This window comes from Ochlerotatus camptorhynchus, unplaced genomic scaffold, assembly GCF_037179485.1.
Source record: "Ochlerotatus camptorhynchus isolate MF236.1 unplaced genomic scaffold, CSIRO-AGI_Acam_v1.1 ptg000099l, whole genome shotgun sequence".
NCBI lineage: Eukaryota > Metazoa > Arthropoda > Insecta > Diptera > Culicidae > Ochlerotatus > Ochlerotatus camptorhynchus.
In genome coordinates this window covers 1,875,347-1,890,058 of record NW_027040589.1, presented here as the reverse complement: position 1 = coordinate 1,890,058, position 14,712 = coordinate 1,875,347, and the positions used below count along the sequence as shown (strand labels likewise).

General features: G+C 42.6%; 2 protein-coding genes across 3 annotated transcripts in view; both read right to left on the bottom strand.

Moving 5' to 3' along the window:
• Positions 1-14,712, bottom strand: part of Glut4EF (Glucose transporter 4 enhancer factor) — a 258,287-nt gene that overhangs the window by 3,655 nt on the left and 239,920 nt on the right. For both annotated transcript variants that reach the window (XM_065219116.1, XM_065219117.1), the window contains 2 exons: positions 13,683-13,780; positions 13,051-13,615 (listed from right to left, as the gene is read on the bottom strand). In XM_065219116.1, the coding sequence (XP_065075188.1) occupies positions 13,051-13,615; positions 13,683-13,780 (663 nt within the window). The remainder of the gene's footprint in view (positions 1-13,050; positions 13,616-13,682; positions 13,781-14,712) is intronic.
• The window catches only part of LOC135698958 (serine proteinase stubble), a 667,696-nt gene that overhangs the window by 622,738 nt on the left and 30,246 nt on the right, over positions 1-14,712 (bottom strand). The window lies entirely within an intron of this gene.

Here is a 14,712-nt window from a genome sequence, read left to right as displayed (position 1 = left end):
CCAACAATATCGAACACTTCCCAACAGTTTCCAAAAGCTTGTCAGAAATTCCGGGAACCTCTTAGAAGATTTTGCGAATATCACAGAAGATTCGTGAATTTTCCAAAAATTACGCGAACTGTCCAAAAAATTACGAGAATTGCCCCTGACAGATTCTAAAGTTTCTTCCAAGAACTGTTCAGAAGATTCTTGAGTTTCCCAGAAATTCCAGAAACAGAAGATCGGGGAATTTCAAAGAAATTCCAAAATTTTGTCAGAAGTTCAGAGAAGTTCCCAGAAATTCTGAGTGCTTTCCAGAATTTTCAATTGTTTCCCATAAGTTCCGAGAATTTCTCAGAAGATCTGAGACTTTCCCAAAAACAAAAAAATCCATACATTTACATCAAATTACGAGAGTTCCATAAACTTCCTATAAGATTCAAGAACTTTACACTGAGAACTTCCCCAAAAAATGCGAGAATTTCCCAAAAATTTCGAAAACTTCCCATCAGTTCCGGGAGCTTTCCAGAATTTCCGAAAGCCTGTCAGAAATTCCGAGAGCCCAGAATTTCCGAAAGATCCTTACAATATGCATACACATCGAAGAACACCAAGAGCTACCAACAATTTATGTGAGCTTCCCAGAAGTTTCTTCCAAAAACTATTTAGAAGATCCTTGAATTTCGCAGAAATTGGAGAACTTTCCAAAAATGCTGAGAACTTTACAGAAAACTAAAAAAAAAATCATAGAAGAACGGCGTACTTCCCAAAAATTCTGAGAGCTTCCCATAAGTTCCGAGAATTTCTCAGAAGATATGAGAATTTCCCAAAAAAGTCCATGCATTTACAAAAAATGCGAAAACTTCCCGAACATTCCGAGAGCTTTCCAGGAGTTCCATAAACTTTGCAGAAGATTTAAGAATTTCGCAGAAATTTTGAAAACTTCCCAAAATTTCTGAGAACTTCCCCAAAAAATGCGAAAATTTCCCAAAAATTTCGAAAATTTCCCATCAGTTCCAAGAGCTTTCCATAATTTCCAAAAGCTTGTCAGAAATTCTGAGAACCTCCTAGAAGATTTTGCGAAAATCCCAGAAGATTCGTGAATTTTCCAAAAATTACGCGAACTGTCCAAAAAATTACGAGAATTGCCCAGAATTTCTGACAGATTCTAAAGTTTCTTCCAAGAACTGTTCAGAAGATTCTTGAATTTCATGAGATTCACAACGAAGAACATCCGAAAACTACCGACAATTTCTGTGAGCTTCCCATAAGTTCCTTTTGATTACTGTTCAGAAGATCCTTCAATTTTGCAGACATTCCACGAACTTTCTCCGAAGTTTAGAGAAGTTTTCAGAATTTTCGAGAACGTCTTAGAAGATTTCACGAATTCGAAGAACGTCCGAGAACTACCCACAATTGCTGTAAGCTTCCCAGAAGTTTCTTCCAAGACGATCCTTGAATTTCCCAAAAATTCCGAGAACTTTCCAAAAGAAGATCTCACAGAAATTCAAAAACTTCCTAGAAGATCCGTGATTACCTCTCAACTTCTCAGAGTTTTGGAGAGCTTCTCCAAAAGATGCGAGAGCTTCCCAAAAATAGCTTTCCGCAATTTCCAAAAGCTTGTCAGAAAGATTAGAAGATTTTGCAGATTTCCCAGAAGATTCGAGAACTTCCCAGAATTGCCGACCGATTCTCACAAGATGCGTGCACTTCAAAGAACGTCCGAGATCTGCCCACAATTTCTGAGAGCTTCCCAGAAGTTTCTTGCAAGAATGCCAAAAATGGCGATAGCTTCCCAGAAAATTGGCGCATTTCACAGACATTCCTAAAATTTCTCAGAAGTTCAGAGAACTTCTCTGACATTCTGAGAGCTCTTCAGAATTTTTTAGAGTTTCCATAAGTTCCAAGAATTTCTAAGAAGATCTGAGAACTTCCCAAAAAAATCCGTGCATTTACATCAAATTGCGAGAGCTTTCCAGGAGTTCCTTAAACTTTCCAGAAGATTCAATAACTTCGCAGAAATTCCGAGAACTTCCCAGAATCTGAGAGAGCTTCCCAAAAATTTCGAAAACTCCCCATCAGTCCCAAGAGCTTTCTAGAATTTCCAAAAGCTTGTCAGAAATTCCGAGAACCTCTTAGAATGTTCCTTAAGATTCGAGAACTTCCCAGAATTTCCGACAGATTCTCTCAAAGATGCGTGCACTTCAAAGAACGTCCGAGAACTACCCACAATTTCCGTGAGCTTCCCAAAAGAACCATCCAAAAATGCCAAGAACAGATAACGTTCCGGAAATTTGGAGACCTTCGCAGAAGATTTAAAATTGTTCTAGAAATCCCAAGAAGTTCTTAGAAGTTTAAAGATCGTTATAATAATTCAAAGAACGTGCTAGAAATTTCAAAATCTTCCCAGAAGATCCGAGAACTTTCCACAAGTTTCGGGAATTAGCTAGAAGATACAGAAAATTCCGATTACTTCACGAATATTCCGAAAACTTTCCACATCTTTCCAGACTTTTTCCAAGAAGTTCCAAGAACTTGACAAGATCCGAGTGGTTCCCAGAAATTGCTAATACTTCTCAGAAGTTGGATGGTTTTCCCAGAATTTTCATCACCTTTCGAAAATTCCCGAAAACGTCTCCTAGAAGATCCAACCACTTTCCAGAACTCCCCGGACTTTCCCCGAAGTTTCGAGAATTCCGAAAACATTTGAAAGTTTTAGTCTTTTCCGGTAACTTCTCGGGACGTCTGGGAAGTACTTGGAATATCTCGGAAATATTGGGAGGTTCTCGGATCATTTGCGGAAAGATCTACTGTCTTACCGGACTCATAACGAATGTATATCGCATTCTGGGAACATGATTTGGTGTAATTTTGCATTGAAAACGTATGTTAAATTGGATGAAATATGCGTTGTATTCGAGGTTCACGGGTACTACAAATATTCGTTATAAGTCAGATAAATCTCAGAATTAATGAGTAGTCCTCGGGACTTCTGCGATATTCTCAGAATTTCTGGAACGATCTCGGAATTTCGAGGAAGTTCTTGTGACTTTCCGGAACTTCCAAGAAATTTCAAGAATTACCTAGAAATTCTCGAAACTTTCCAGAAGTTCCGAGAACTTCCAAGAAATTATCTTAATTTCCATTGGGCTTATTTGTACTTCATTGAAGTTCTCGCTGCTTTCTTGAATTCTTGGCACCATGAACAAAATATGCAATGAATCTTTTAGTAACTGATAATTCTTTTTTCACACCTGTTTGACTGGTAGTTCACTTCTCAAAGAATATATTTAGGTACGTAGTTGCTTTTTTCATCTCCTTCATGACGTAAAAGCAAAAAGCACTTGCCGTTTTCATCTTTCTTTTATTTGAACCGCATATGTTTGAGTTCAACGGCTTCTCAGTCAAATTGTCGAATACGACATATTTTATGGAATGCTGCACATTAGGGTGGGTCAATATTGCACCCCATGCATTCCCAAAACACATTCAGGTCCCCAACAATTGCAAAATTTGAGCGAATTTGGTTATGAATTGGAATTTCGAGAGAATTTTAAATTTTTACGGGTAAATGTATGGGAAACGGAACGATTCTATTTATTTGATTACCAAATTCAAATATTGCTTAAATATAACCAAATCTCAGAATAAGATTGAGAACACTATACAAAACAACTTTGCCGAAGACTGCAAATCGATTTGATCTATGTACTAAAAGCTACTAAACTTTTACATTGACCAAATGCTTCACTCACACCTACAAGCTCATAATACGCCTGTAGGTAGGAGCTGAACAATAGGCCTGTAGTAAAATATCATAAGCTTTTTTTCTCAGATGTTAAAACGATTTGCGGTCTTGGAAAAAGTTCTTCTGCATGGTATTTCCAATCTTAATCCGAGGTTGGATAAAAATGAAGAATTTTTTTTTAATTGTTGGATAGCTTATTAATAGTATTGTTTCAGATCATAACCAAATTCGTGCAAAAATTGCACAGTTGTTGAGGACTTCACTACGCATCGAAAGAACAGTGGTGAGCATAGGGTTGTGATCTACCATATAAACTCGACCCACCCTACTGCACATGCTTAAAAGATGAAAACTTTACTTTTTCTGAATCGAGGAATCATTCGGAACACCGGAATTCGGGGTAATGGAATTCGTGGAAGTGACATTCGGGGTAATGTCATAGAGTCTGATTTTCCACATGTCGTCCCCGTTCCTAAACTACCCATATTGTTGAGTATTTGACAGCTTTTGACAACCGGAAGTCCCCATATTGGTTTTCCAAATGGCGTCAAACATCCACTTCTGGCCTTAGCACGTCGTTCACGTTCCAAAAATACCCATATTGTACAGTATTTGGCAGGTAGTTTCCATTTAGGGGTTCCAGAATTGTGTCAAACATTGATCGCCGGGGTCCACTCATCGTCCTCGCTTCGAAAATAACCATATTGTTGGGTATTTGCGTTATTCACTATCCGTAAGTTGCCATGCTGAATTCCAAAATGGGATCAAACATCAAATTCCGGCCTCTATACATCGTCCCCGTTCCGAAAATACTCCTATTGATGGGTGTTTGATAGTTTTCCACAAACCGGAAGTCGCCATCTCGGAATTCAGCAAACCGGAAGCGCTAATAATGTTTTAGATAAATCATTCCAAAGCTCTATCTATCGATCTTTGAAGGTTAATATTGAAACGTAGAGTTGAGTTCAGACTAACTGGGCATCATAAGAGTCAAATCCACGGCAGATTAAATCTGGTCTCTTAAGCTGGGTTTGTAACGAGGTTACAGACTTCCATCTAATAAAATATAAAGATCCCTTAATTTGTTGACACCCTTCCAATCCTATTCAAAAAGAAAAAAAAAATAATTAATTAAAAATTATTTCTTTTTTAAATTTGAACAGTTATCAAAACTAGCCTTCGCTATTATCAAAAAAACGTTCTCTATCTCTGATCCCTATTCGCAATGAAACACCAGATGGGTCTAAGTTGGCGGTTTTCGAACTATGACAGAACGGATGTAGGCCACGTTCACTAACACAACGACTTCGGGAAACGTTCGCACATAAGGGGGATAATAGATCCCAATCTTTTGTAAGGCTGCCTCTTAAAGTTTGACCACGATAGAGACAAGTTCGATAGTGCTCATCGGAAAGTAGACGAAAACGTACATTGTGCGAGAATTATAACTCGAGTAAAACTTAAGTAAAAGTAAAAGTTAAGTCGTGAAAAAGTTGTTAACGAATATTAGTGAAAGCTAGAGAAGATATTTACGGAAAAAAAGTGGTCATAGAAGCCGCTGACAAGGAGACTGAGTGTCCCATAGGACGCAGCGTTGCTGCCCGAATGAACGTAAGTGAAGTGTAAAACCGTATAAATTATAAAAAAAAAAAAAAAATAGGGTTATAAATCAGCTCTTGCTAGGTGGAACCACTTGCACGAAATCCTAAACGCACGGGACCACCAGCACGTTAAACCTACGGTTCTGTAGTGACAGGTAAAGATAATAGATATGATTCGAGGTTAGGTTTTAATGCTTTTTGTAAAACCGTTTGAAGATTTCCCTTCAAACGAAGGTGTACCCCCCAGGACCAGTCTAGCGGAACCGTGCACAGTGACACCCCGTGGAAACCTTCACTGTATGTCGGTTGTTTTGGGCCGATAAGGCACACGGCGTGGTGAAATTCGTGACTGACACGTGGAACGGTATTAGCTGACGTGACAGCAAACGTTTGGAAGCTTTTTCCACTGACATCGTAAGCTCACCACCATCGTCCCCGGTGTTCTCGGCCACAAGCTCACCACCTTCATTACCGTTACGTCGCACGGTCGTCGAGGACACGAACCGTCACGTATGTACGCTACCGCCGGAGAGCGAGTGAGTGGCGAGTAGATGAACTACCCAGCAAGTGCACTTGTCCTGCGTCGTGTGACCACGTAGGAATGCGCGCGCGCGAAGAGAATTGGCAAGTAATTCTGAGCAAATGAAAATTGTTAAAACTTACTAACCCTAGTCGTTAAGCTATAGCAATGAATAGATAGAAGAGCTAGGAAAGGAAGTTGGGTTTCGTTAATGTCTCGACAGAATAAAATGGAAGTAGCATGACAAGATTGTAGATTCTTTTCTAGAAAGCTGAAAGCGTGGTCTTCAAAGAGGTAGTTTTACAGGGTACATTCGGTTCGGGTCGCAGTAGTATAGGCTCTGGATTGGCAAACCTACAAAGGACACCAATCTACCCTGAAGTTGTTCCGTTTTTGTTCTATAAGTTGTTGCTTAGCACCGCGGTGTTCAGAAGTTCGGTTTTGGGTTGGAGGTCAAAGACAAGGACTCGCCCTGAGGTCTCAGCCGGGTACGGGATTTTGAGATTTAGCACGCTCCTTCGCGGCAGGTTTCGACTTGTCTGGCGCTTAAGCGGAGGCTGTTTTGTTCCTTCCTTTTGCCACCCTCCTATATCCCGTTACAGGTTTAGACAGGGCAAGTCAATTGATCAAGTCAGTTGAATTCAACTGACTTGAACGCGAATTGAACGTGTAAACCATGTCATTCAACTTACTTGATCAACTCACTTGAATTGAAAAAAAGTTGAACCAGGCTCAACTTTTCAAACCAATTGAATTCAACTGAGTTGATCATTTGACGTGCCTAGTCTAAACCCAGCTTTACGTTAAAAAGTGCTCAATTTGCCTCCGGATTACGGCACTAGAAGAAAGACGGGGTCTAGTATAAGAGAGGAGCGGACTGGCTGGTTTTGAGTCAAACGAACTGTCAAAGCCAGAGCCAATCGAGCAGCGCCTATCTTGATTGTATTGGCAGTGTTGCTAGAAACCACCCAGGCATAGACTGCCAAGGCAGTTTGTTTTGAATCCGCTCCTCTCTTATACTAGACCCTCTCTAATAGGTACTTTAGCGATTCGCCAATCAATTCGACAGTGAGCATGCATAAGGGCGTATATGCGATGATTGAGCTAAGCGAAATAATTTTCTAGAATTTGATCAATGCAGAGTTGTAACAGGTTGTATTGGCCATCAAAAGCAACAGCAAACGCATCGAGAAAAGTTAAATCTAGCGAGTTATTAACAAAATAGAAAATCGACGAAGAGAATCGATCATCGCGTTTACGCCCTTGTGCATGCTCACTGTCGAATTGAACTGTGTCCAAAATCTCGGATTAATCAACTTTCATGTATGCCGGCGCCGGTGGTGTAGTGGTAAGCGTGACTGCTTTCTAACACCCCGATGGGTCTGGGTTCAATCCCAGCCGAGGTCGGTGGGGTTTTTCTGAGGCATAAAAATCTGTGGTCACGTCTTCCTTCGGAAGGGAAATAAAGCCGTTGGTCCCGGCCCATGTGTGTTTGAATGGGTGCGATATCCTACGCAAGTGTGGAAGCTGCCTTTCTGCACATTCGATTGCCGTCAATGGATGACAATCGATGTCCGTCTGTGATTGGCACTAGATTGCGGAACAGAGACCGACGTTAAATAAAGGAAATAAGAACTTTCATGTATTGCGGATCTTAAGAAAAAAAATCTGGCTGGCGGCTACCGTAGAATTCTAACGCGGCTGTCAAAGTTCAACCGCCAGTATAAAAATGAGCTGAATACCGGAACACAAAGTAGCGGTTCTTTGTAGCCTTGTTTATTAAAAAGTTGCAGTGGAATCAATCCGTAAAACTGGAAAACAATTCTTCACCAAAAGTTAGTTTGAGACCTCACAGTCACTCAATCGGTTTATTGAAACCAATTCCTCGCCTGATCAGCCTCCACGTTTCAGCGCAACGTCTTCTTCACCACCGACTGAACCTTGCCTTTCCGAGTGCCAACCTATGTTATCCGATGGACTTGTGGTGTATTATCAAAATGTTCGTGGCTTGCGAACTAAAATTGACGACTTATTCTTGACTGCTGTTGAGTCCAACTACGATGCAATAGTTCTTACCGAGACCTGGCTAGATGATCGAATTCACTCAGCACAATTATTTGGCAGTAGGTTCGACCGTAACCGGATGAACAGTGCCAAATCACGCGGTGGTGGCGTCTTGATTGCGGTTTCCAAACGACTGAACTGTTGCCTCGATCCTGCTCCGGTTAGTACTTCTCTTGAGCAGTTATGGGTGAAGACTACGACGTCACACAACATGGTAAGCATCGGCGTTATGTACCTTCCTCCTGACCGTAAATCGAATTTGAGCTCGTCCCGATTACATCACAACGATCTAGCTCTGCTATTTGGCGACGATAACCAGTCTGGGCTTGTTTGGAATATCTCCGCGAATGATCATCCAACCATTGACATTCTTCGGTCGTACAGGCCTGCTTCCTGCTGTGCTCTTTTGGATGGTTTTAGCCTGCATGGTTTAATGAAAATTAATTCTGTACCAAACAGAAACTCGCGGCTGCTTGATCTTGTGTTGGTGAACGAAGCCACCGCACTAGAGTGCAGTGTCGCTGAGGCATCCGAGCCTCTGATACATCTAGACGCCGATCATCCAGCGTTGGAAGCATTCATCAATCGATCAGTTCCTGTTCTCTATGAAAACACTGTTGATGTACAAAGCCTGGACTGACTACGTCGCATTGAATCACTCACTGGTCCAGGTAGATTGGCAGTCGCTTGACTTGTGTTAACTATTTCGACGAAGTTGTTAGCCGGTTAATAATGGATTGTGTGCCTCTGAGGAGACCTGCTCCAAAACCTGCATGGTCCAATGCTTGATTACAACACTTGATGCTTGTGAGATCGAAGGCTCTTCGAAAATACAGCCAGTCCCGGAATCCATTCACCAAGCGATTATTTTCGTTAGCAAGTAATTGCTACCGATTGTACAACCGCTTTCTAAACAAGAAGTACTCAAGACGTATGCAGACCAATCTCGGACGTTTGTGAAGACAAAAAGGAAAGGGGATGGGCTACCGGTTGAGATTCATCTAAGCGATAAAAGAGCCAACACTTCTTTAGAGAAATGTAGCCTCCTGGCTGAGCATTTCAAGAGTGTTTTAACGATTCAACGGCATCGTTAAACCAAGTTGCTGAAGGGATCAGAGATACTCCCAGTGACGCGTTCAGCTTTGATATTTTCACGGTCACATTGGACCTCGTCGACTCTGCCATCCAGAAGCAGAAATTCTCGAACGCTGTTGGGCCTGACGGCATTCCATCGTCCATGCTCAAAAGATGCTCAACAGAGCTTTCCTCTCCGCTTTCAAAGCTGTTCAATATTTCGTTACAACAAGGTGTATTTCCCTCTCGTTGGAAATCTTCGTTCATGTTCCCTATTTTCAAGAAAGGAGACAAACAAAATGTGGAGATTTACCGAGGAATTACGTCACTTTGTGCCTGCTCGAAAGTATTCGAGATAATCATCAACGACGCTTTATTTGCCCGCTGTAGAAACTACATTTCTCCTGACCAACATGGTTTCCACCCCAAACGTTCGGTCTCAACAAACCTCGCTCCGTTCATTTCCCTATGCCTACGGAATATGGAGGCAGGGGCACAGGTGGACGTCGTATACACGGATCTCAAGGCTGCTTTCGACCGGGTCGATCATGCCATTCTAATTGCCAAACTCGAGAAGCTTGGTGTTTCTCATGGACTCACTCGTTGGTTTGAATCGTATCTTACCAATCGAGAGCTTTGTGTGAAAATCGGGTCTGATCAATCCGAATATATTTTTCAAACAACTCAGGCGTTCCTCAAGGCAGCAATTTGGGACGAAATCGGTTTGATACTTCCAACTGGCTGCCGATCATTCTATGCAGACGATGTCAAGATGTACGTGGTTGTGCGATGCTTTACTAACTGCCTGCGGTTGCAGCACCTGATGGATAGTTTCGAAGAGTGGTGCTCTAGGAAGAATTTTCTCACGTTGAGTGTTCAAAAATGCAATATCATCACTTTCCATCGCAAGCTAAAACCTATTGCATTCAATTATACGATCGATAACCAACCTCTGCAGCGTGTGGACAACGTTCGTGATCTAGGAATTACACTTGATTTTGCTTTGACATTTAAGCTACATTACACGGATATCATAGCCAAAGCCAACAGGCAACTCGGATTCATCTTTAAGATCTCTGATGAGTTTCGGGATCCTACCTGCCTGACAGCTCTATATTGTTCTCTAGTGCGATCGATCTTGGAATTTGGTGTAGTAGTATGGTGTCCGTATGAAACAGTTTGGATAGCGAGGATCGAGTCTGTTCAGAGGAAATTCGTTCGTTACGCTCTTCGCCACCTTCCTTGGTACGATCCTACGAACCTTCCACCCTACGAAGATCGTTGCCAACTACTGGGTATTGAAACTCTTGAACGTAGGTGGAAGATTAACCAGGCAGTTTTTGCAGCAAAAGTGCTGATAAGCGAAATCGACTCTCCCGGGATTTTGGCTGAATTCGAAATCTATGCACCTGAACGAGTTCTACGATCGAGAAGTTTCCTGCATCTCGGACCCCGTGCAGCTAATTACGGATTACATGATCCAATACGGTTCATGTCTGCCCGTTTCAATGAATTCTATGTTTTTTTTTCGATTTCAACTGCACAGTGGAAACATTTCGTCAACGGATTCAACGTAGTCTGCTGGATAGGTGACGATACGGTTCGACACATGCAACTGCTTTCAATCAGCAAATCGTTGCAAGACGGTGAGAAGCTGTCCATTAATGTACATCTGATGAATTTTACTACCTGTTTCCTTTTTTGTTCCCGATCAACTCTGCGATGACGGCCTCGACTGTTCCAAGGACAACTCGATGCTATACGACGAGGTTATTTTTTTTTTATGATGAAGACCATAGTATTATTATTATTATTTGGTGTTTATTTTTATAATTGATGTGTTTTCTCCTTGCTTCTTGTATTTTGAAAAGATATGGGGTTTTTACGCCTGTTTGCGCAAATATTTGCCAAATAGGCTTTTCCCCATCAATCTTCATTTAGACAACAAAAGTCCGATGAAGAGAATAATAAATAAATAAATAAATAATAGGTTAAGATTCTGAAGAGCCAATGTAGGGGAGATATATGGGGGTAAAATGCCTATGTTAGGGACGATCTCCATACTGATTTCAATCCTTGGAAGCATACATTTAGGAGTTATCTACGTTCTTCCCAGGGGGCTATTACCGAGCGACATTTTGAAACCTTCATGTGGATGGAATATCAAAGCAATCTCTTAGTTTTGCCATTGAATAAGAATATACCCCTATACCAAAAATCCCATCGGTTCCAGAATGTTAAAATCGAAAACAATGTTGAATTCAAACTGAATGTAGGGGGTTTGACAGCTGTAGAATACCATTGGTTCTTCCACAATCGAATTTCAAAGCTTCACGCCTGATGGTTATGCTTTCCACACACAATTTGCGGGGCGTATACACGGTCGATCAGATCGACTCAAAATTGAATCACGTCGACACGTCATTTGCGTCAAAAGTGGATTTACTCAAATGTGAGTTGAATTTTCCGGGCAAAAGCCGTGGGAAATCAGGAAGAATTTCTCGAAAATGAGGAAAATTCCCAAACACTTCACTCAGTCTAGGAGTACACTAATAATGAGTAATTATTAGTAATTCTGAGAAATTCAGAGAAGTCTAGAGAACGTGATTGAAGATAAGAGATTTTTGGAACAGTTCCATTCACTTCAAGGAAGCACCGAAAACATCGGGAAAAGTCTAGACTCATGAATATAAAAAAAAAGTTTTATCATCCTCAACGCTTCAACCCAGGGGATGAAATCTTCATCAGGGCTAGCTGTCGCTGACCGAAAGACGGCCTAAATTTATGTCCGTTGGGAAAAGCAAAGTCCAAAGACATAAACGCCGGACATCAATTTGGGTTTTATATCGATTTGGACTTGAAAAATGCTTTCTGGCGAGCTGATTGCAGACAAGTACTAAACTGTGTGCAACTTCCCAAATTACAATTACGGTGGCTCTGTAATGGGCTGTTTACACTAATTCTAGTTCACTAGCTCAGCCAGCTCAACCAATTAGCATGAATTTCTGTCTTTTAAATTTGTCGAATTTATTTCCTGATGATGGGAAGATCTTAAGAAGGGGAGTTTGCCGTCTCTCTCTCTTCTTCTTAAGTAAATTTGATGTCCTTGTGAACGTTACTTATGGTTTCCAAAGTTTTTGATATATCTTCCCTTTTGGCAATGCTAAAAATGTCATTCACGTACCTATACCAACATTTGGGCAACAAATTCCTATCCTCCAGAGTATTTTCTAGGTTAGCCATGAACAATTCACAAAAAAAAAATGGAGAAAGCGGATTGCCCATAGGAGCACCTTTAGTTTGTTTATAAAATTTCCTCTGAAAATGAAACAATTTTCCTCCATACAAAGACGAGTAAGCTTGAGATATGATCGAACTTTGTTTTTCCAACTAGAATCCTCACGTTGCTTCAGAAGCCAGTCCTCTAAAAGGCCGAATCTCTCCTGATGCCTGAAGTGCTGTGAACTGAGCGAGTGGTATAGGGTTTAGGCATATTTTGAAATTCCTTTAGCTTATGAGTGGGGGATCCTTCAGCCGAGATAATCTCCCTCATTTCGTTTCCGGGTTTGTGAATCTTTGGTAAACCTTCGATCCTTTCTCTCTTCATGATTTTCAGTTGTTCCTGAAAGCTCATGCTGATAGATGCTGACGCCCTGTTTACATTATGCTGGCTACTTTTAAGTACAGTACACTAGCGCAAGCAAAGCAGCACAGATGTAAACACCACATAAACAAATCTTAATTTATCATGACAGCACAGGGCAAGACCATTTCAATTGGACTTCAGAAAAATCTCCACCGAAAACTAGAACACCGGTTGCAGCGCATCCTGTTCAAAGATATCTTGTTCATTAGACACTAGAGCTATGGCACGCTAAACGGAGAGTTTTTCAAATTATCTCCCTCTGTAAATTATTTTTTCGGACCCTACTCTTCTGCACTACCAAATTGTGGAAACGCATGGTACTTTAGCAGTAGGCATGTTTTCATTCGAACCGAATGTCCACTCTCAATCACATTTCCCAATTCCACCCACCATGGGGCACCGTTCTGTGGTTACTCACCGGACTAACCTGCGACCAGGTGTAGTTGTGATGTATCAGCGGCGACGTGTTGCTGTGCGGGAGGATGGCTCCGCTGCTGCCGCCATTACTGCTGCCACCGCCGCCGCCACCACTGCTTCCATTGCTGTTGCTTCCCGACTGGCTGATGGCATTGTTGTTGCTGCTGTTGCTGTTGTTGTTATTGTTCAGACTTTGCTGCTGCTGCTGTTGCTGGTGGTGGAGATGGAGCTGGGCGGCTTGGTGGCCTGGCAGTGGCGGTTTGATGGCAGCACTGAGCTGCTGCTGCTGCTGGATCTGTTGTCCATAGTGCTGCAGGTGTGGATGTTGCTGCAGAGGCTGTTGCTGCTGCAGCTGCTGGGAGGACAAGGACAGCAGCCCTTGCCTGTAGTTACCAACGATCTGCCGCTGGTACTCGGGATCCTCGTGCGGGGGTCGAGCCATGTCGCGGTGGCTCAGAGTCGGTGGCGATGGCGGATGGGGCGCACTATGGCCACTGTCACTCTCATCCTCAATCTCGGTGAAGAAGAAATCCTCCTCGTCGCTGTCCTCGTCCGGTTTGCGGGGACTGTTAAAAAAAATTGTGGTTTAGTTAAACAACTGGGTCAGATAATCAATCAATCGCCGATGCTTACCCTAGATGTGCGTTTCGTACGTGAGCGGTGACCTCAGAACAAGATGTGTAGATGACGCCACAACCCTTCCAGGTGCATTTGTAGATTGGTTGGCTCGCCTGCAATTCAGAGAACGGAGACAGAGAAAGCAATTATTAATAAATTCGGGTCAAGCTCGTCGCAAGTGCACAATGAAATCAAATTGAATCCAGTGTCAACCTTCGGTTTGAACACCATGGTTCGGCGGGCCACGAAGGACCGCCCGGAAGTGGCCAGCGAGGCCACTTCGCTGGCCATGAGTGATCGGATCATCATGGCAGCGGCCAAGGCGGTGGTGGCTGCTGTTGTTACTGCAAACAAACTGCTGCAACTTTGGTGCCAGGACCTAGTTAACTGCATTCACAACAGGCCAGGACCTCGATTCGAAACGCGCCTTGAATGGAAGGGACAATCGTTTTCAACTGCCTGCCTGCCTGCCGACGACGACGACAGAAACTCCGAGCGGGTTCAGAGAGTGTAGTGTGGAGCGCAGCGTTTCTGACCTATATCAGGCCCCGAGTGTTACATATTTTGTGTTGACGGGCTGGCGCGCGCCCGAGAATGGCAAGCTTACAATGTAGTCGTGTGGCGGTTTTTCCTCTGCACTTCCTCTCCAGTTCAGTCTCGGTCGGTGTGAGTGTGAGCGCGCGCGGGAAAATGGAGTAGGTTGGAGGGTGGGCACATAATACATAAGCGCCTTCCCTGAGGGATTTTTTTTTTATATGGGTACATAGTTGATGTACACATTCGAGCATACTAACATGCTCGACGACAGACCCAGGATCAAAGGTAGTAGCAGAAGAAGAAGTGGCAGCATCGAGAATCTGGAACAGAGCGCCGGGTGGTTCTGGAAGCGTTTACAAAATTGTGGCGGCCGGAGTGGTAGTGAGTGAGTGAGTGAGTGAGTGAGTGGAGTCTGACCTGACATACATTTTGGTGGAGCCCGAAATTCGAAACTCGGCTGCTGGAAGGGAAAATATTGTTGGCGTACTTTTGTTCTTTGTTTTTACTT